This window comes from Eulemur rufifrons, chromosome 28, assembly GCF_041146395.1.
Source record: "Eulemur rufifrons isolate Redbay chromosome 28, OSU_ERuf_1, whole genome shotgun sequence".
Lineage (NCBI taxonomy): Eukaryota > Metazoa > Chordata > Mammalia > Primates > Lemuridae > Eulemur > Eulemur rufifrons.
Window position 1 is genome coordinate 41,050,832 of NC_091010.1, and position 22,447 is coordinate 41,073,278.

General features: G+C 39.6%; 1 protein-coding gene across 3 annotated transcripts in view; it reads right to left on the minus strand.

The window, feature by feature from the left end:
- The window catches only part of CPEB3 (cytoplasmic polyadenylation element binding protein 3), a 184,225-nt gene that overhangs the window by 48,566 nt on the left and 113,212 nt on the right, over nt 1-22,447 (minus strand). For all 3 annotated transcript variants that reach the window (XM_069459925.1, XM_069459923.1, XM_069459924.1), the window contains 2 exons: nt 20,721-20,810; nt 1,283-1,401 (listed from right to left, as the gene is read on the minus strand). In XM_069459925.1, coding sequence (XP_069316026.1) covers nt 1,283-1,401; nt 20,721-20,810 — 209 coding nt within the window. The remainder of the gene's footprint in view (nt 1-1,282; nt 1,402-20,720; nt 20,811-22,447) is intronic.

A 22,447-nucleotide genomic window follows, 5' to 3' on the forward strand; every position in this document is an offset into this window, starting at 1 on the left:
GGTGGCCAAGTCCCAATATCACTCTTTCACAACCAACTGTAAACCCTGTTCAAGATGTCATCATCCTTCTCAACAGATGTTACCAGGTAGCTGAGCTCTCACCTTGCTCTCCTGAATTCCACAGCACTATGTAGGACTGATAACATCAGCCAGTTACATTTGTACAAGTACCTGACTCTACCAAATGCTTTCACATTCAATTTCTTCTTACCCGAGCCTCTCAACAACCCAGAGAAGAATGATTTCTCTTCCATTTTCCAGGTGAGGAATCCACAATTCAGAAAGGATTCGGTGACTTAGTCAAAGCCAAACAGATATTTAAATGCTGGAGTCAAGCCTCAAAATGGGAACTTCTATATCCAACCCCAATTCTTTCCCCATGTACATTTCTGAGAATAAACCTGGTTGCCAAGAAAGCCTCACACTTCTGGTCCAAGTCTTACAGGGGCTGCTGTAGGCCCTGTGGTATATAGCTTCGGTTTTTTGCCCACTCCACATCATTGTTTTTACTCTGTTTCCCACGCTATGTCCAAGTTTTGACACACAAACTCACCCCACCCCCACTCTTGCCAACTTTCCCCGGATCCCTACTTCAGCCACATTAACCAACTTCTTTCCTTCTGCTCGGAATATGGTCTTGCCACCTTCTCCACTGATACCTACCCTGCTCGGAGAAAGGAAGCAGTATTCCTCCCTTACCCAAGGACTTACTCACTCACACTCTGGCTCAGAAGCCACAAACTCTGCATCAGGGTTTCAGCTCCACGTTCTCTGTCTTTCCCCTCTCCTAACCTGTTAAAACTATCCATTTTAGAGTGTAAGCTCGTGGCCCAGAAGGCTCTATTTAGCTAGCTATGGGTACCACCCAGCACAATGCCTTGCATTCAAAGGCACACAAACATCAACAATTATGATCTTTTTTTAAAATAAATTACTCTTGTCCTTGATCTGAAATAATGACAGAAATCAGCTGCCAAAACCACTAAGAGCATTATTTACCTCAATTCAGAGTTTCCGAATAGGAATTAGCTTAAAAGAGAGCTGTAAAGTGGAAAACAAGAGCACATTTGTTTATACACGGTCTCAAAGGTATAAAATGAAATGCTGAATAATTTGTTATTAGCTTCCTCTCACCAGCAACAGGCCAACTCAACTGCATAGCTAGGTCAAGCCAGACAAGAGGATCCCAGTTACTAGCATTTCCATTATTAGGAGGAGGAGATCAGCTATTTCAATTGCACATATGCTCTGGAAAAGCAACAACTGGCTGCATACTACTTACCGGTTTATCCTTGATGGTGGGGCTTGACACACACAGGTACAGTTTCCCATCTTCTTCTAGGCAGGCATCTATCAAAGCTTGTACTGAGCTCTCCTCCTGGAACAGCAGAAAGGCGTAACCTTGGGAAGAACAAAAACAAAAGGGTGGGGGAGGAATTAGTAAATTAAAGTACTAATTTAAAAATTATGTTTCATTTTGGCAGATTTTTACTGAAATCTAAGAAGTTCAAGTGGGACAAAGGAACTTGAGACCCTCATGTGCCAGGCACTAGGTTAGGTGCTCACAGACATGTCCTTGTTTAATTTTCATAATTACTCAGGGAGGAAGTTCAGAACACCTCTATGGAACTTCCACTAAATAGGTCTGCTTACCCCTAATGAGAGCAGGCAGACTCACCATTGGCCTTAGCCACAGCTAACTAGTAGGCAGGCAACAAACATCACCTGCCCTCCAATTTTCACTAAACTCTAGGCTTGCCACATGCTACAACAGGGATGAGACTTGAAAATATAATGCTAAGTGAAAGAAGCCCAGACAAAATAAATATGTCTGGAAAAGGCAAATCTATCAAGACACAAAAAGTAGATTAGTGGTCGCTTAGGACTGGGGGACTAGAAGGAATAGGTACAGGGTTTCTTTTGGGGATGATAAAAAATTTTCTAAAATTGACCATGGCGATGGTCTGTAAACATACTGAAAACTATTGAACTATACATTTTAAATTGGTCAATTGTATGGTATGTGAATTGTATCTCCACAAAGCTGTTTTTAAAAAAGTCCAACAATAGGCTGATATGTTTTTACATGTTGCTTCTGGTGATGGTGCTCTGTTTCTCTTCTGGGCAGAGTATACAACCTAGAAACATGGACACTAACTGCAGGATTTCCATGGACACAGACAGTTCTGTACAGTAAGATTTATTGAGCAACTGTTATAAGTAGGACACAATCTATATAATAAGAACACTAAAATGAGCAAGACTAGGTTCCTCCTGTCAAGAAATTATGAAGTAGATGAAACAAATATTTAGACAATTAACTACTCACTACAAAGCTGAGGGAGCTAAGTGGGGACAAAAAGTGCCACAGAAGTCCTGAGGAACAAGGACCTTGACTTGAGAGAATCAGCAATGACTTCAAAGAGGACAACAGATGTTCAAGGGCCAACTCTGACACTTGCTGCCACATTGGCATTAATGAATGACAGTTGAGCAAAGGCCTATCATGAATTAGTCTAAGCTTGAGTACTCAACTATTCAACCTCTCTACAGCCCTGCTAGCTTCGCTAAATCTCTCAGCTCTCACACCTCGACTCCTAGTCCTCTACTGACCTCAAATCAAAACATCACCAATACTGTTCTCTGGTACACTGCATGCCAGAAAGACATAAATGGTGGAGAAGGATAAGAACTCCCATATACAGAAGATTCTCCACATCAAAGATGTTTAAAGCTCTCTGGAGTCCTGGGCACCACATAATGTCAGTGGCAATGGATAATGACTATTCTTTTTTTAGCCTTTTCTCCGAGTCCTCATCCATTATACAGAGCACCCAAAGAAACACAGCAGGAAAAAGACCAGCCACTCTGCAGCGTATCAGAGAGTGACCAATGCAACAGGCAGAAGCCAACACACAGGGGAAGGCTCCAAGCTGAATGGGTGGCCATGTAGCTGTAAGAGAGGCTGCCTAGGTGTTAGGACTCGGAGCTGTTTTCTGGGCTTTAGCCCCAGGCTAGATGGGTCAGAAGATTCAGCTGGTGGCCAGGCAGGAAAAATAAAACCTAACAGGATTCAGTAGAAAAGATAATACATCATTTCTTCATATTCTCTCTCTTTTTGCAAACAATTTCAAACTATCACTAAGTCCCAGAGAATCTATTAAAAATTCAGTGTAGGCCGGGCGCGGTGGCTCACGCCTGTAATCCTAGTACTCTGGGAGGCCGAGGCGGGTGGATCGCTCAAGGTCAGGAGTTCGAGACCAGCCTGAGCAAGAGTGAAACCCCGTCTCTACTAAAAATAGAAAGAAATTATCTGGCCAACTAAAATATATATAGAAAAAATTAGCTGGGCATAGTGGCGCATGCCTGTAGTCCCAGCTACTTGGGAGGCTGAGGCAGTAGGATCGCTTAAGCCCAGGAGTTTGAGGTTGCTGTGAGCTAGGCTGACGCCACGGCACTCACTCTAGCCAGGGCAACAAAGTGACACTCTGTCTCCAAAAAAAAAAAAAAAAAAAAAAAAAAAAAAAATTCAGTGTTTTCATTTAATGGGAGAACATTAATTCTACTTGCCAATGAGAGTATTAAAGATGAGTGGGCTAAAAAATGTAAATATCATAAAGAGGAGGCCTCAGTAGATTCTCTCAAACCTCTTGCCTTACCAGATTAAATTCTGGTACAAATATTCCACAGAGGTCATAAGAAGCATATTGGACATCTTGCCCTTGGAGAGAACTCCATCTGTGTATATACCCAACAATGCACAGGCACATCAAAAAGGCCTGGCGATGGGCGTGCTCAGTGAGCTGGGGCTTTCTCCAGCCCCTTGCCTTTGGAATGCCTCCAGGCTGACTGCGCCTTTCCTCCACATCACTGCCCACCCTCTGGAATCTTCACATCAAATCTGGTTTTGAGTTGACCTTGGACATCAGAGGAAAGAATGATTGTCTCCCCTGTAGCAACTGAGTACCACAAAACCATGCAGATTTTCACTTAGGCCTATCTCACAGCCATAAATGTCTACATTGGCAGTAGACAAAGTAAAAACAACTGAGTCACAAAAGCCTGCTACAAATGTTATTACCAAGAGAAAAGTCTACAAACAACTTCCTCTCCTTTCCCATGGAATGTCCCATAATAGTTTACCAATTTCTTCAAGATGGCTCTTTTACAACAAATAATCCTGTGTCAAAACAATCACCTTTACTCAGAGGTCAGCAAGCTGCCACTCTCTGTAATGACAATAGCACTGCAGATAAGAGGTGTGATTGAACCCCTCTCTGGGCTGTAGTCCAACAACTGCCTTCAACTCCACCTCCCACCTGAGGCCTTCCAACCAAAACAGAATTCACCAGAAACACCCAAAATCACCCATGAAAATAACTTTAAGATATCTTCACTTATTAAAACACCTTCTGATACCTCAAAGTCAAGCAAATCCAGATGACAACAGAAATTAGAGGATTTTTTTTTTTTTTGAGACAGAGTCTCATTCTGCTGCCCAGGCTAGAGTGCCGTGGCGTCAGCCTAGCTCACAGCACCCTCAAACTCCTGGGCTCAAGCGATCCTACTGCCTCACCCTTCCGAGTAGCTGGGACTACAGGCAAGCGCCACCACGCCTGGCTAATTTTTTCTATATATTTTTAGTTGTCCAGTTAATTTGTTTCTATTTTTTAGTAGAGACGGGTCTCGCTCTTGCTCAGGCTGGTCTTGAACTCCTGAGCCTCAGGTGCTAGGATTACAGGCGTGAGCCACCTCGCCCGGCCAGAAATTAGAGGATTTTAAAACATCAGCAAGGAAGAATCCTTCAGACACATTTCCCTTTTGATTTTGAGAAACTTAAGGTCAAGGTAAACAAAGTAGACAAAGATCCCTTCAAGAATAAGGTCACAGCCAGGCGTGGAGGCTCATGCCTGTAATCCTAGCACTCTGGGAGATCAAGGTGGGAGGACTGCTTGAGGCTTGTTCTAGATTATCTGGAGTAAGAGCCAGACCTCGTCTCTACAAAAAAATAGAAAAATTAGTCAGGCATGATAGTGTACACCTGTAGTCCTAGCTACTTGGGAAGTTGAGGCAGGAAGATTGCTTAAGCCCAGGAGTTTAAGGTTGCAGTGAGCTATGATGATGCTACTACACTGCAGCCTGGGTGACAGAGTCTAAGACTCTGTCTCAAAAAAAAAAAAAGAGCTTCTCTAATCATCACTTTGATGGCAGGTTCTTCTATTAGTTTCAAAAGTGTGTGTGTGTGTGTGTGTGTGTGTGTGTAACAATAAATAAATAATTGGCAAAAAAAATTATCAACTTCCTCTGTTCTCCCTTGCCCTCTGACCCCAGTAACATAACAGGATTATGAGCCCCTGCCAGTCTCAGAAATGGTGAGGAGTGTCTGGGGGCTTCAGTGATGTAGTGAGCCGTGGGAGGCCTTCGACTCCAAGCCAGCCTGTGGGAGGAGATGCGGGCTCTGGTCACTGTTACCATCGTGACCCTGGGTTACGGGCAGAATGGACGGCAGGAAATTCCTCACTTTCTCACTACTGCCAAGCAAGTTGGGGGAAGGAGGGTAGAAAAATGAGGGACTTTTGGATAAGCCCAGACTGAGCAATGCAATTTTCTGGGGGGAAAAGGAAGGTGGGGGAGGGGCTTAATTAGAATATTCCATTTTATTTGGCCAGGTTTGTGAAGGGTAAATTTAATTAAAAGATTTTTTTCTTTTAATCACCTGAGAACACATTATGTATAACAGTCTTCAAAATGTTCTTAGCTACTGTTCAAAAACAAAGCTTCCTAATCTCTTTTCTTTTTTTTTTTGAGACAGAGTCCCACTGTGTTACCTGGGCTAGAGTGCCGTGGCATCAGGCAAGCTCACAGCAACCTCAAACTCCTGGGCGATCCTCCTGCCTCAGTCCCAAGTAGCTGAAACTACAGCTGCACGCCACCACGCCCAGCTAATCTTTCTATTTTCAGTAGAGACTGGGTCTCACTCTTGCTGAGGCTGATCTTGAACTCTTGAGCTCAAGCAATCCCCCCTTCCCCTACCACCTCCACCTCCCGGAGTGCTAGGATTACAGGTGTGAGCCACTGTGCCCAGCCATGATCTCTTAAACACATAATTTTTCATGTTATATTTGTGGAAAAGAGGTTTTTCTGTGGAAAAGAGGTTTTTTTGTGTGTGGAAAAGAGGACATTATAATTTTTTATACTTGATCCCTAGTACAAATAACAATCACCACCAACTCTACTACCACAACTACCAACTACTAAATGCTCACAATGTTCTAGGCACTTTGCTAATGAGTATTTTCCATCTGTTAGCTCATTTTATCCTCACAGTAACTCTATGAGGTAAATATATTTGTTATCATTATCATTTTACAGATAAGGAAGTTGAAGCTCCAAGAGGTTAAGGGAATCTCAGATTAAAACCTAGGGATTTTCAACCCAGCATGGTGGCACACACCTGTAGTACCAGCTACTTGGGAGGCAAAGACGGGAGGACCCCTTGAGCCCAGGAATTCAAGGCTGCAGTGAGCTGTGGTCATGCCACTCACTCCTGGACAGAGTGAGACTCTGTCTCTTAAAACAAACAAACAAAAAACAAAAATAAAAACAACCTAGGGATTAAATCTGGGATTAAAACCTAGGTCAGTTTCCAGAGCCCTCACATCCATTAATTTATACTATCTCACCTAAAAATGGCAATATAAAATTTTTAGTATCACTAATAAATAAGAGCTTGTCTTTAAAATATCCTTGTGACAGTGACCATTTGACAGTGTTTTAGTAGCAGCGAGTGGTCCTATAATTTAAGGCCAATGTAGATATAATTGTTCCAAAATCCACAAAATCTATATTAAGGGATACTCTATAAAATTTGCACGGAGTCATCAAATGATAAAGAAGACAAAAAGCCTAGGGAACTAAGGTAAAGGAGATTAAAGAGATACAACAACTAAATGCAATCCTAGACTTTGACTGGATGTTGGGTTTTAAAGAAACCAAACTGGGCCTCGTCTGGTACCTCATGCCTGTAATCCACATACTTTGGGAGGCTGAGGTGGGAGGATCACTTGAGGCCAGGAGTTTGAGACCAGCCTGAGCAACACAGCAAGACCCCACCTCTATACCTCTACCCCCCACATAAAAAAAATTAGCCGGGCATGGTGGTGCATGCCTGTAGTCCCAGATCCTGGGAAGGCTGAGCAGGATCGCTTGAGCCCAGGTGCTTGAGGTTGCAGTGAGGTATGATCACGCCACTGCATTGTAGTCCAAGAGACAGCCCTGTCTCAAAACAAACAAACAAACAAATGAACAAACAAAAAACCCCAAACTGCTCTAAAGGATATTACTGGAACAATCTGGATATTTGTTCTCAGGAGACATATGCTGAAGTATTTAGTGAAGGTCTTGATGTCTACAACTTAGTCTTAAATGGGTCATTGAAAAAAATATATATGTATACAGAGAGAGAGAGAAAGCAAATATGGCAAAATGCTAACAATTGGTGAATCTAGAAGGCTATTTAGGTGTTCATTGTACTATACTTACAACTTTTTTGTAGGTTTGAAATTTTTCAAAATAAAGATTTGTGGAAAAAAATTTAAAACTATAAGGTCTTCTAGAGAGGAGTATAATATACTCTCCCATTCTATAAAGAAGTATGTGGTTTTCTAAAAGACCCAACAGCTCTTAAAATCAACTAATGTCATTAGTGATTTATATGTTTCAAGTACCAACTACAAATGGGAAAGCAATTCCAGCTTGTGGAGCTGTGCCCTGAACCACTGCAGCATTCATAAAACGGTGGCAGACCAAGGAATGGCTGGTTTCTAAGTAAATGAGACCAACCCCAGAAGGAAGGGTCCCCAGCCTGGACAGATAGAGAGCTCTCTCCTCTCACAAAATCCAAGCTCCATCTTAGATTACTGGACTCTAAAAAAGAAAAAAAAAATCCAAGCTACCTGATTACCAGTGACCTTCCTAGAGAGATCTAAAGGGCATTTTTCCAGCCAGAGCTGCCTGAGTTCAGCTCCTTTTTTTTTTTTTGGCAGAGGCATTCTGTTCTAAAACATTTTCTCTGACCTTGGCTCTCGGGTCAGAGGACTTACCTGGTTTGCCTCACTCAGAAGACTTGGTTTTGGATTCAGCTCAATAGTACCAAAAATATTTAGGTTGTGCAAGGCATGATGCCAGGCACAGAAGCTACAAAGATGAATAAGCCAAGGAAGAACCCTGCCCTGAAAAAGGTCAACCCGTAAATAAATAACTAATAAACATCATGAAAAGTGCTATATGTCCTACAGAACACTGGTGAGAAACAGATGGTACAGATTTATTCAAACATCAGGGAAAGCCATAGAGCAAAGGCCATATCTGAGCTGGAGGATGATTGCTTTTCCAGAAAGTAAGGGCATTCCAAGTTCAGGAAAGTGCACAGGACAAGGCATGGAAAGGCCAAACGGTCAGCTCACTTGGAGAACAATGAGTAGAGTTAATTAAAGTATAAGACTGGGAGCTGTGGGTGGGAAGAGATGATGCAGCTCATGAATCCCCTGCCTGCCACATGAAGAGCACTGTAAGTCTCTGAACTTATTCATTTCCCCCTTGGATGAGAACACCTGATCTCCAATATTTACTTATCACTTATTACATGCCAGAGGCACTGCAGGGGAATACTGACAGCAAATCCTTGTTCTCAAGGAATTGATATGCTAGGACAAGAAGATCATAAAGAATAAGTACATAGAGAGCTCTAATCAAGGAACAATGCATTAAAGATCCTAAGATGTATTTTTTAATGTTTTTGTGCGTGTGGTTTTTTCTTTTCTTTTCTTTTTTTAAGAGACAGGGTCTTGCTCCGCCACCCAGGTTGGAGTACAGTGGTGCCATCATTGTTCACTGCAGCCTTGAACTCCTGGGTTCAAGCAATCCTCCTGCCTCAGCCTCTCAAGTAGCTGGAACTACAAGTGAAAGCCACCATGCCTGGTTAATTTTTTATTTTATATGATTTTTTATATTTTGCAGAGATGGGGTCTCACTACTTTGCCCAAGCTGGTCTTGAACTCCTGGGCTCAAGTGATCCTCCCGTGTTGGCCTCCCAAAGTGCTGGGATTATAGGCATGAGCCAGAACATATTTTAAAAAGTCAGATTTCATAGAAAGAAGAAAGATCACTTTCAGTAAAGAAGACATAAACAAAGAAATCAGGAAAGACTTTCTGTAGGTGGTGGCACAGGGGCCACACCTTAATGGTATGACATTGGTGAAAACATGGACAGGACATTCCAAGGAAAGCAACTAGCCTAAGTTAAAATGTAGAGGTAGCTCTCCAGATAGATACTGTCCAAGTTCACGGATTCCTAAACATTCCCCTTGGATTCAGAATCAAACATATTTCTTTGACTATATTTACTACATGGGGCAGTGACTTAAACATTTTGGTTCTGGCCTGTTTTGTTATTTTCTATCACATGAGTAACTGTTTCTTTGTGGGTTTGTTGCTTGGGAGGCAGGTGGGGGTAATTGGGAATAGACAAGAAAAAAGTTGGCCGACTAGAACCACCTCAGCTTTGAAAGTGGGCAGTCTACTTCCTGTGTTCTTAGTAAAGTCCTGCAGTCCAGGGCAGTGACCTGGGGCATTTGGGCTTAAAATCTGCTCTGTTTACATAACCACACATTCCCTACATAAAGAGGTCCTTGTGAAGTCTGCCAACCTGTCAGTTCTAGTCACAGTCAGTTCTAACAAGCACCTGACCAAGGAAACTGAGACCAGACTGGGGGTGTGGGAGGGAACTGGTCAAACTAGTTAGGCAATTTTATTATTACTGAGCATTACATTACCATCAGGGGGAAGGGCATTAACATTATTTAACACCTAATAAGCCTAAGTACTGTGTTGATGCTTATGTGCACTATTTCTTAACAACCCAATGAGTTGCATTAATTCTGATGAGTAAACTGAGGCTTAAAGATTAAATTACTTGCTCAATAGCATATAGCTAGTAACTGCTGGCACCCAGATCTGAGTCTACAAACCTAGCTCTTGCCCTATTGCTTGTTGCTCTCCCTTACTCACCATCAAAGAACTGGTAAACTCTGTTTTAACCCTGTAGACGCTTTCCTACAGATAAAGGAAGCTTTAGTTCGGCCCTGCTCATATATTGCCTGAGCTTTGACAGTCTAATTTATTGTCCCTCCTGGACTTTTAACACTCCTGTGATCAGTTCTTAATGCTGCTGCCAATGTGTTTTGTCTGTGCCACTGTGTCTCCTTCTCTAAGGTGATCCATTCTATTTTGAAAGACAATCCTGGTTTTTGCTCTCAGCTTTCAAAAATTTTCACCAGATCCTCCAAGCTGGCTTCCCATTCTTAACTCTTTCTATTAACATATCCTTTCTTGGTCTACCTGCTCTTACTTTAGCCCTATCCAATTCCTGTCAGCAAGGCCTAACTCAAGCTATACCCTCCCCTAAAACATCCTCTCTGCTTCAACCTGCCAAATTTGCACCTTCCATTTCAGCTCCTGAAATCTATTTTCTTCCAAAGAAAATCTTCATCAGAAGTAGTTATAGCTTCTCTGAACTAAACAAGCATTTCCCCCTTCCCTCTGCCTGGGCACAGCACAATATGTACTGGTGTGACCCTGTACAAGATGTTTCTGTTATATATGTGGCTGCTCAAGCTTTGTCCTGCGGCCTATATATTCCTAATGATTTCTTTTTCTCCTTTCTGTACGTCCATCAAACTATTAATATAAATGCCTTGAAAGTAAAGACTTACTTTACAGTTCATCTTTAACACAATGCTGAAGAGACAGTGTAAACTACGAGTGTACTAAGCTTTTTTTTTTTTGAGACAGGTGTCACTGGGCCTGGGCTAGAGTACAGTGGCATCATCATAGCTTACTACAACCTCAAACCCCTGGGCTTAAGCAATCCTCCTGCTTCAGCCTCCCAAGTAGCCAGGACTACAGGCAGGCACCATCATGCTTGGCTAATTTTTCTATTTTTTTTTTTTTTTTTTTTAGAGATGGGGTCTTGCTATGTTGCTCAGGCTAGTCTTGAACTCCTGGCCTCAAGCAATCCTCTCATCTCGGCCTTCCAAAGTGCTGGGATTACAGGCGTGAGCCACTGTGCCCGGCCATGCTAAGCTTTTAAAAGCAAAAATAGATGCAGCTCCATCTGTTAAAACAGAACAAAACAAAACAAGAAGCCCATCCTTGCTACTATGCAGTACAGTTTCCATGTTTTTACAAGAAAATCCTTCCTGGGAATGAAAACTACAATCAAGTAAAATATTAAACTATAGGATTCATAATGCACCATATAAATCAGAACACTTGTTAAAAAAAAAAAAGGCAGAATATTACTAAAAAGATTACAAACTGCAAAAGGTTAAATACAGGCTAAAATCCCTTAGCTTCCCAACTTGATCAGTTTACATAACTCAGAAGGTAGAAAAACTTGGGAATCTGGGCCTAAAACAACACTGACTTATTTCCATTCATGTTATGCTACAAGGGAAAAATGTGAAGTTTGAAAACTTTCCTTTCCAAAGCCAGATTTAGACAAGCTGAAGGAAAAAGAAATAGACGCTACACTCCAGGCCACTGCAGCTACACAATGACCTGTTTTTGCCCATTTAAAGCAGAGTCCTCTTCCTTGTTCCTTAAACAGTATCCCCTTGGCTGGCTGGCTAAAAGTCAATCTGAATCACATGTGGCCTGGCTTATGCCAGGTTCACAAACCATGTTGGTATTGTATAAACTTCCACAACTGCATGACCTTGGTCAAAAGGACCAGCAGGCAAGCCAGCCTGGCCAGTGCAGAGGAAATATATGATCACCAGCAGAAAAAGGCACTCAGGAGTACACACTTTTCTGAAAGTGGGTGGGAATCATCAGCACACAAGGCTTGGGTCATGCTTGCATAAAGCTGCATGCCTATTACTATTTCTATTCACCTGGACCCCATGCCCCTGGACTGCCAAAGCTAACACTAGCTGCCCAAGTAAGCTGAGAAGAATAGCCTCCTCCATTCCACTGTCAGCATTACCGACTTCTGAAAACAGTTTCACAGCCACATGGCCAATCTCCTGTCCAACATCTGCAGCCACTTGCCGTCTTGACTTTGCCCAAGAGGCCTCTGCCAACAGTGGTAGCACAGCTGTGCTCACTGCCCAGAAGATGCCAACTCTTTCCCTGAGCCCAGCACGAGAGGTGAGACTATTACAGTAGCAGGAGCAGTTGCTTAATGGAGACCAAGGGTAGAAGGCTCAGTGTGGGTAGAAATCTTTTGGTACCTCCAATAACAGCAACTTTGGACGTGGTACATTCTCCCAGGAGGCAATGAGGGAGGTTATGCTAGTTACCATCAAGCTTGTCATGTCCCACTTATCTTCCTAGCTGCCACATTCAGTCTCATGCTCAAGGAAGCAGAACTAAGCTGTTCTTCTATTAAGTAGTCAAGGATTCTAGGGACCTATCATTAGGATGACCTGTGTCACAGCTAGGTGTTAAAAGATGAACTGGGCCAATCAGATTCCCTGTCTCTGGAATTCAACTAGAAATATGAAAACAACTTGAGCTGAGTCATGATAATAGAGGAACATTACAATGGAGAATCAGCAACTTCCACTGTTCAAATCCCTGTAGCCTGCCACACCTAGTATAGCCTCCAGTGACACCTGGTTTTATCACAGCTCCAGTTCTTGAGCTCCCTTTGTCACTCATAACCACACCTCTGATTGAGGTAGTATAAGAGAACCTCTGATCCTTGCAGTCAAAGAACTACGAAGCAGTTTGCCCATGTCCGGAAATGGTATGGCATCACCCAGGAGGCAGAATTCCATGGTTAAGTTATAGCTAAAGGGCAGCACAGACCTACAGCCTACGCCTAAACCACCTCTTTGGAAATACTCCAACTATGTGACTATGACAAACAGAATACAAGGACTCAGGAAAAAGTCAAGGGCCATTTTCATTATCAAACAGCTGTGAAAATGTACCCTGCGTCATACAGCTTAAGTTGCTAATTTTTATATAAAATACAGCCTTATAAATAACACCATAATTTATCAGATTACATATATTAAACCTTTCTTCCTTACCCACAAATGATAAACACTAACAAAACAAATAAAAATGACTTCCTTTATTATTCACCAAGTAACACAATATAAACTATTGGTCTGCCAGGTTCAAGTCTGTCTAATAAAAGCTGTGTGCTCTTATGATAAAGCACAGAGTTCACACCTCTGAGTCTGTTTAAAATACAGGTTACACTAGAATGAATGAGATGATCTTTAAAGAATTTTCTAGCTCTAAAATTTGATGGGTTCTACTCTGAGCAAATAACAAATTCAGCAAAGATACAATTCATTCATTTAATAAAATAAATACCTGAAGGCCACTGAGCCAGGTATGCAAAGTACTTGGTATAGAGCAGTGAATGAAACATAAAAAACACCTCGTTCTCATAAAACTTATATCCCAGTCTGAAAAACAGACAGAAAAACACATTTTTTCAGGCTGTGATAAGCATTTTAAAGAAAAATAAAATGAAGGTATAAGGAAATAAAATGAGAGTAAGAGGAATAAAGAAAAAGAGGGTAGAGGGGCTGCTATTTTAGATGAGGAAGTCAAGAAAGATTTCTCTGTTAAGGTGTAAGGTGACATTTGAGCACCTGAAGGGCTGCATTCAGATAAAATGAAGTACACTAAGGCCCTCGGGAGGCCTTACTTAGTTGTTCAAAGAATAGCAAAGTAGTGTGTGGCCAGAGTCGGTAAGGGAGAGAATGATAGGAGATGATGTTAGAAAACACCCAAGATTCAACAGATGAGACCTGAGAGAAAAAGAGTTAAACACTTCATATACAAGATTCATAACAATGTGGTCCCTCACTTCTGCAGGGGTTCATTATATGCCAATCACAGAAGCAAAAAGGTAAGTTCATAATTGCAATGTACCATTTGTCTGATTTGGAACTAAGCAAAAAACTTGATGCAGATGTCAAAATTAGCATAAACTTCATAAAGAAAATTGCTTTGGGAAGCCATGTGATATCAAATCTGGAGTCATTAAGATTCTCATTTCTTTTAACTCTGGTTAAGTAAGCTTCTCCAAATTTATCCTGAAGAAAATAATCTGAAAGAAAGGGGCATATACAAAAATATATTAACAGAAGCACTATTTCTAATAACCCAAACAAGCAGGTAAATTATGGTACAACAATAGGTTAGGCAGCCTCTTTGAAAATATGAAAATTATGTAGAAACTTGAAGGAAGAGGGTAGGAAAAGTGAATACAAAATTGTATTCTGTTAATCATTACAACTCCATTAAAAAAGATATATATGAAACACTGGAAGGGAACAAATGATGACAGTTGGTTCTGCTGGAGAGGAGGGTTATTCTTATTGCTTCTAAAATAACACTTGTTCAGTGAAAACTAGATTGCTTTGTTCTGGTTCTACTACTTCATTATAATATCAAGGCCTAGAATTAGAATAACAATAGAAATTATTGGTATCAGGTATTTGACAAGAGGGCTACATTAATCTATGTCCCCAGTCTATGCCCCCTTTTTAGAATCTCTACCGCACTATTTTTCCTTCAGGGAACTCATCACAGTTTGTAATCATGTTTACTTTTGTGACTATTTGATTAATTTCTTATCTCCCCCATAGGACTATCAGTTTGTGAGGTCTGGGACCAACTCATAAAGACAAATATTGTGACTTCCATGCCTTCCTTAACCTTCCATGTTTTCAATAGTGCTCTGGAGAGCACTAAGCATTTCCTTGCTTGTGGTCCACAGACAACCTGATCCAGAGGGTTCTGCATATTCTCAAATGGTTAATTAAATGTATCAGTGGCCCTTGTGCTGGAGAGAGCCCCAGTCCACATCATCTCTCCCTCTGCTGGCCCAAAAACATTTAAGGGGACAGCTGATGTGCCTTAACACTGTTTCTCTACATGGATTTTAAGATCTCCACAACTCACTGAAAATGGTTATGGTTTTAAAAAACCCACTTCAAATCTGCACAGGTAAACCTGCTGGATTAATGGATGATTCTGCCTATTTCATTAGGGATACACTTTCTGACAGAAAGGCTGAAGGGCTTAACAGTGGAAGGTGCATGTTTTCCTTTCTACTTACACATAAGCCTGAAACTCATGGCCAAACTGTACCTAATGGTCAATGTAAGGTGTCCTAAGGAAAATAAAATTTCAGCAAGAGAGGGTATTATTAAGGAGGCATTGAACAGTTTGAGGTGAACAACTTAAATATTCCCAACATTCTAAGCAATGAGCATGATTCTCAAAGTTACTTCAGTCTTGGAATAATACCAAATTTCTTTAGGTTCTCCCAAAATAGGACAACCTTCAGACTTTAGCTGAGAGCAAAACACAACAGGAACAAATAGTCTAATAATTATTTCTCCTCCCTGACCTCAATCACCAGAAAGGCAATCTGCTCTCTGAGGATGCAAGCCTGAGGACCAGAATCAGGAGATCAGATTCTCTTCTTGGCCTAGCTCTCACTGGTCCATCCAACACTTAACATCAGCTATAAAACGAGGGCACCAGCACTAATGTACTATAGTTCTATATTATTATACTGTTAGATATGAGTGGTACCAAAAGACATGAGGTTGTACTGCTCAGACTAACCTGAACATTCTCTCTTCAGTTCTCACTCGGTAACCAATTTAAGTAGGATGTTCTCAAATGTGATACATACACAGAGAAGGCAGACAAGAAGAATGGTGATCCAGAAACCGTAAGACATAACATATAACTGAGAGAATGAAAATATCTAGCTTGTAAAGAGAAATTGATAATCCTTTAAGTACAAAGAAATAAATGTCACAATAATGACTTATTCTGTTTTACTTTATAGGATGCCATTGACCAATGGGTAAAGACTACAGGGAAGCATTTGACACAACAGAAGAAAAAATTTAATAACTAACTAGGTCTGCAAATGTATAGACGTCCTCTGAAATAAACTGCCTCCCTTGTCACTGGATGTCCAGAAAGTAAATGAGCAATTCTGTGGGCAATTTTAGAGGAGTCGTCAACAAACTTTCAGTAAAGGGATCTGTGGATCACATATAATTCTTTAAAAATGTAAAAAACCATCCTTAGCTCGCAAACCATACAAAAACAGGTAGTTTGCTGGCTCCTGTTCCAGAGAAGTTATGTCTAATAGAAATATAATGTGAATCACACATGTAAGTAAACATTTTCCAGTATCTATATTTAAAGATGTAAAAAAAACCCCTGACATTAATTTTAATATATTTTATTTAATCGAATATATCCAAAAAGTTATTTTCACATGTAAACAAAATTACTAATGGGATCTACATTTTTAAAAAAACCAAGTCTTTGAAATCCAGTGTATACTTTATACCATGTGTCAATTTGAACTAGTCACATTAGCTACCTATGGCTACTGTCTATCATACTAGACCAAGCAGGTCCAGAGAAACTGTGCATTCCTTGAGAAACAGAAGAGAGGACCTTCCAACTAACACTTAATTTTAATGATTCAAATCAATGAGAAAAAAATGAACTCGCCTATAAATGGTACTGGGATGATTGGCAAGCTACCTGGAAAAAATTAAACCAAATCCTTTCTTGTATCTTTACTCCAATATAAATTCCAGACTAATCAAGATGTTGATGTAAAAAGTAAAGAAAAACATTAGAAAAAAAAATGAGTAGTATTTTCTTATTGTCTTGCAGTGGGAAAAACCTTTCAAAGCATGTCACAAAAATCCAGAAAACATAAAGAAAAAGATTGGTAAATTAATACTTACATAAAACTTTTAATTTTGGTACTGCAAAATTACATTAAATAAGGTTGAAAATTAAATGACAAGTACGGAGGAAAGATTTTAAACATAGGTGAAAGTATTTTAAGAAAAAAATCCCTTTAAAAGGAACCTTTACAAAAACCCCAAGATAAAAATGGACAAAGTATAGAGTCAGTAAGATAAGAAAATCAAATGGCGAATAAAGAGAAAAAATGCAAAAAACAAAAACCATTAGATTGGCACAGATTGAAAAAGAGCCTTTCCCCAGACTCTTAAAAGAACTTAGTTTTGCAAAGTAGATACTATTAATGGGAACATAAACGTGTATGAACCTTCTTAGGGGCAGCTTGGCAATTTGTATAAACATGTAATCTCTCTTATAGAAATTCACCCTAAGAGATAATTACAAAAGGGCAAAAAGATGAAGGCACAAGAATATTCACTGAGGTATGATTTATGAGAGAAAACAACTAGAAGCAACTTAAATGCCATCAAAGGCTTAATTAAAAAAAACTAAGGTTATTAAGGATAATGTAAGTTTGTTATAGAAAGACGTTAACACTTCTTGGAGGAAAATGTAGGTTATCAAATAGCAAGTATAATGTGATCCCATTTATGTAAAATTCAAAATTTCATATAAATATATATATTCATAAAGAGATAGAAGGATATTTTGCAAAATGATTATCTCTAGTAGAGGTAGATTTGGGATAATTTTTAAAACATGATCATATATGTATTTATCTTTTTTAATTTTTACAATAATCACCTGACACCTTTTATCCCAGTATCTTTTTTTTTTTTTTTTTTTTGAGACAGAGTCTCACTCTGTTGCTCGGGTTAGAGTGCCGTGGCATCAGCCTAGCTCACAGCAACCTCAAACTCCTGGGCTTAAGCGATCCTCCTGCCTCAGCTTCCCGAGTAGCTGGGACTACAGGCATGTGCCACCATGTCCGGCTAATTTTTTTCTATATATATTTTTAGCTGTCCAGATCATTTCTTTCTATTTTTAGTAGAGACGGGGTCTTGCTCTTGCTCAGGCTGGTCTCGAACTCCTGACCTCGGGCCATCCTCCCACCTCGGCCTCCCAGAGTGCTAGGATTACAGGCATGAGCCACCGCACCTGGCCTATCCCAGTATCATTTTTATAACCTTTTTTTTTTTTTTTTTTGAGACAGAGTCTTGCTCTGTTGCTTAGGCTAAAGTGCTGTGGCGTCAGCCTAGCTCACAACAACCTCAGACTCCTGGGCTCAAGTGATCCTCCTGCCTCAGTCTCCCGAGCTGCTGGGACTACAGGCATGCGCCACCATGCCTGGCTAATTTTTTCTATTTTTAGAAGAGACGGGGTCTCGCTCTTGCTCAGGCTGGTCTCAAAGTCTTGAGCTCAAGCGATCCTCCCGCTTCGGCCTCACAGAGTGCTAGGATTACAGGCATAAGCCACCGTGCCTGGCCTCATAACCTTCTCAGCATGGTCTTTTTTTATCACTCTCAGAAACATTTTTTATATATGTCATTTTTACAGAGTATGTTACATGCACCACAATATGGTAAAAACATTCAGTCATCGAAGAAAACTACCCTGATGCATCAAATGACTAGCATCATTAGAAACATCTTTTATACGTAGTTCACGCACCACAGGGTGCTGAATACATTCTTTCACTGAAATAATTAGCATGATTACCTTTTCTGATTAAATATAAACTAAATTTTAACATAAAAATTTTCTGGAGAGAAGTAACACAAAATGTTAAAAACAACCAACAGCTCTCTATAGTAACTTATTTTCATGGGTTATAAAGAGAGTGAAGTACAAGTGACAAAGAAACCTAATAAACCAGATATAAAAGGAAACCACTTGCCTTCGCCAGAGTAAGCTATAATTTGATTCCTGTACAAGGCACAGGAAGGGCAAGTATTTTGATTCTCTCTTCTTGTGGTGAGTAATGTTACACAATGATATATATCAAAAGCCATTTTTCAGAGATGCAAGGTATCCTTGAAACACATCTACAGAACATAACACAGAAATTGGAACTAATCAATCAACACTTATGTGCACATATGGAGGTAAAATTCAAGGGAAATGAAGGAGGCGGGAGCGGGAAGGAGGCGATGGGTGAATTCGCACCTAACGGGTACAATGCACTCTAACTAACTGAAGGGCACACTTGTAACTTCGACTCAAACTGTACAAAAGCAAATTATGTAACCAAAACATATGTACCCCATAAAATTCAGGGAAAAAAAAGAACATAACACAGAAGGATACTTTCTCTTTAACCTCAAACACTCTATGTTTTATATAAATCTAGGAACACACCCAGAGTGACTATCACCAGAAAAGTTCCCTAGATTCTGCAGAAATGACAAATCATGGACAAAGCAATATATAGGTGGTCCCCTGGTTATAGACAAGATACATTCCTGAGAATGTCTTTATGTTGGATTTGTTTGTATCTTGGATCCCTGATGAACAGCACATATATGCTAACAATAATAATAATAGTAACAATACTATAATGGCTCATATGTGGTAATAACAATACAGCAAATACTGTAATATATCCCTGTACTGTAATAGTAAGTTACAGAAATTATTACAAGAAATTATTAATTTTTTAAATTCAAACAGAACATAAAAACAAACTCATATAAAAAGTTTAGAAAGAAGGCAGGAGAAATTTCAAAAAAGAATATTAAAAGTTAACACTCATTTAATGTTGCATCAACGCTAGGCTAATAAGAATGTTATGCTTATTTTGATCTTCTAACCAAATCAATAACATTTCCATTTCAATAATTAACCCACTGTGTTGCTTAGTAATAACTGATGCTTTCATTGGAGCACTGCCTTTCACATGTTCCATTATTCTCACTTTATAATTGTTCCAACAGTCAAGCAACTGAAGCCTAATGCTTTCTCAATCAATGATGGCTTCTGGCTTTCTCTGAGCGCTTAATTATTTCTACTTCCATTTCCATTGTAATCACTTTCTTTGCTGCAGGCTCACCTGGCAGTGGACTTTTGCTTTGGAGGCATGGTTGTAAGGGTGAATACACACTCATAAAATCGAATAAAAAAGTTAAGACAAAAATGGTGCTGTAAGTGACCGTATAAACAATGAGACTAGCCGCTAGCGTAAAGATGCTATGCCAATGAACCACTTATGTCACGTGGGTTTGTTTACATGTGTGGAAGAAACTAGTTCCCGAATTATTAATTTAATTATTATAAATTATCCTCATGGGGAACCTTGGGAGCCTGTTCATAAGTACAAAATGCCATAAGTCTGGTCATCCATAACCCAGGGACTGCCTGTGTTTTCATGCTCTTATAAATTATACCAAAAGAGCCTCCCCAAAATAAGGGAAGCAAGGTCATGTGGAGAGTTTTTGCTAGTTTGCCCTTCACTCCCAAACAGGCCAACTCACTGAAGATACAGAAGTGTATAAAGGTAATTTTGTCCGACATCATTCTTCAGCCACTAGGTTTTCCAAGTCTGGGGTTTATAAAATCTATAAAACCACAGGGCTATGGAATATAAATAAAATTTGACCCTAAATAATCTTTTCCTTTACCATTGCTGACATTCTTCAAAACTCTAGATCTTTTTTCCCCAAAGTAATGAAAAGTTAGCAGAAGGCTCATCCACAACTGTCAGAATATCACCGTCTCACTGTCAATAAAATAGGTGCCATGAAAGAATCATTGTGCTCCTAGTGGAAGTGTCCAAGTAGAAACATAATACATAAAAGGATGATCAATGTTGAAATCTTCCTAATTTGGGGTAGGGGAGGAGGAAGTCAACAGCTATTTCAAGAGTTAAGAGGCTGCCTTTTATTGAACTGTCATCCTACCTCTCTAATAGACAGACAGTGGAGACATTTAAAGTGCATTACCTTTAGGAGGAAAATACGACTTGCTTTCAGCTTTGTGAGGCCAGTCTACCACGAGAGGTCCAAACCTGCGAAAGCTGGCAGTGATCTCATCTACAAAACAAAAAAGGAATCTTAGCAAAAGAGAAAAAATATTGCAATCAGAGTAGCACAAAACATGTCTTTTTATTAAAAAAACAGAGGGCTATTTTCTAAAGCATTTTTACAGAAGTCAAACCTACTAAGTGAAATACCATTGCTTGGGTGTATATTTGGTTATTCACTTTTAATCATACAAAGTGTGTTTCAAACTATAATTCATTTCCTTTTACTGCCAATAAACCTGACATAAAGAATTTGGAAGAGAAAATCTGATATTAGCTAAGGTGACCTTTATGTCAAAGAAAACGAAGATTTTAAAAATAGGAATGTTCTCTGATTTTAGAAAAAAAGCAACGTACAGAAAATATTTAAAATATGGTTCACTTATATGGAATGTCTAAGATTATTTTAGAAATAGATATGATTCTCTTAGTAAGTAATAGGGGCAATAAAAAGTGATAAGGAAATGTAATGTTAAGAGCCAATGGTTTCTTTCTCCCATAGCTATATACTACACACTTTATGTAGAAAATGAATCAAAAATTATAGCTCAGTAGAGTTATCTTCTCCTTCTGACTTTTGACGCAAAATAGAAGGTTATAACCTGGTTCCTAGGTTTAGGTTACCACTCTCTCAGCCATGATCAAAAATTTATCTTAGCAAGGCTCCCCCGAATCTAAGAATACTTAATTTATCTTAAAGAAAAAAAATCTCATCATGAGACTAACACAAATATGAAAACAGTCTAGAGGAAAATGAGTCTCTAGCTATGTACAACTTTAAGGTAGTAAGTCTAACATGAAACTACTTTTAGAGACTTTTCTTCTCTCACTATGAAAAAAACGAAAATCATGGTAAATTATAGAAATGTCATAGTGAGAATGATACTGGCAAAATAGGTCTGTTTGTAATAGAGTATTTTTATAGCATACCCAAAGCATACTGAAACTAGATTTCTTCTTTTCCTTAAGTTACCTTTGTCACAATTTCATTTCATTCATCCATTCAACGAACTATTGATAACCTACCATGTGCTAAAATGAATTCTTTTTCTTTCTATTTTTTTTTAGACAGGGTCTTGCTCTGTCACCTAGACTGGAGTACAGTGGCAAGATCATAGCTCACTGTAGCCTCAAACTCCTGGGTTCAAGTGATCCTTCAGCCTCATCCTCCTGAGTGCTAGGACTATAGGTGTGCACCACCACACTTAGCTAATTTTTGAAATTTACTTTGTAGAGATAAGGTCTTGCTATGTGGCTGCCTAGGCCGGTCTTAAACTCTGGTCCCAAATGATCCTCCCACTTTGGCCCCCCAAAATGCTGGGGTTATGGGCATTACCACAGTGCCCAGCCCAAAATGAATATTTTCACTGGCTTTAGACATCAGTGAAAATTCATCTCTAGACTGGTAGTATCTCAAATATATTATTAAGAAAAATTCTAATTCATCTTCATTCTTTTAAAGGTAAGAGGGAGATTGTATTTTTCATTAATAGGTATTTATATTAAAATGTGAGATGGTATGGTGTAATGGACATAAGCAAAAGCTCTGGAATTAGATCTACTTTAAGTTCTAACTGCACCAATGGCTATAATCCTGGACAAATTATTTCTCTCTCATCCTCAGTTTCCTTCTCTATAAAATAGAGA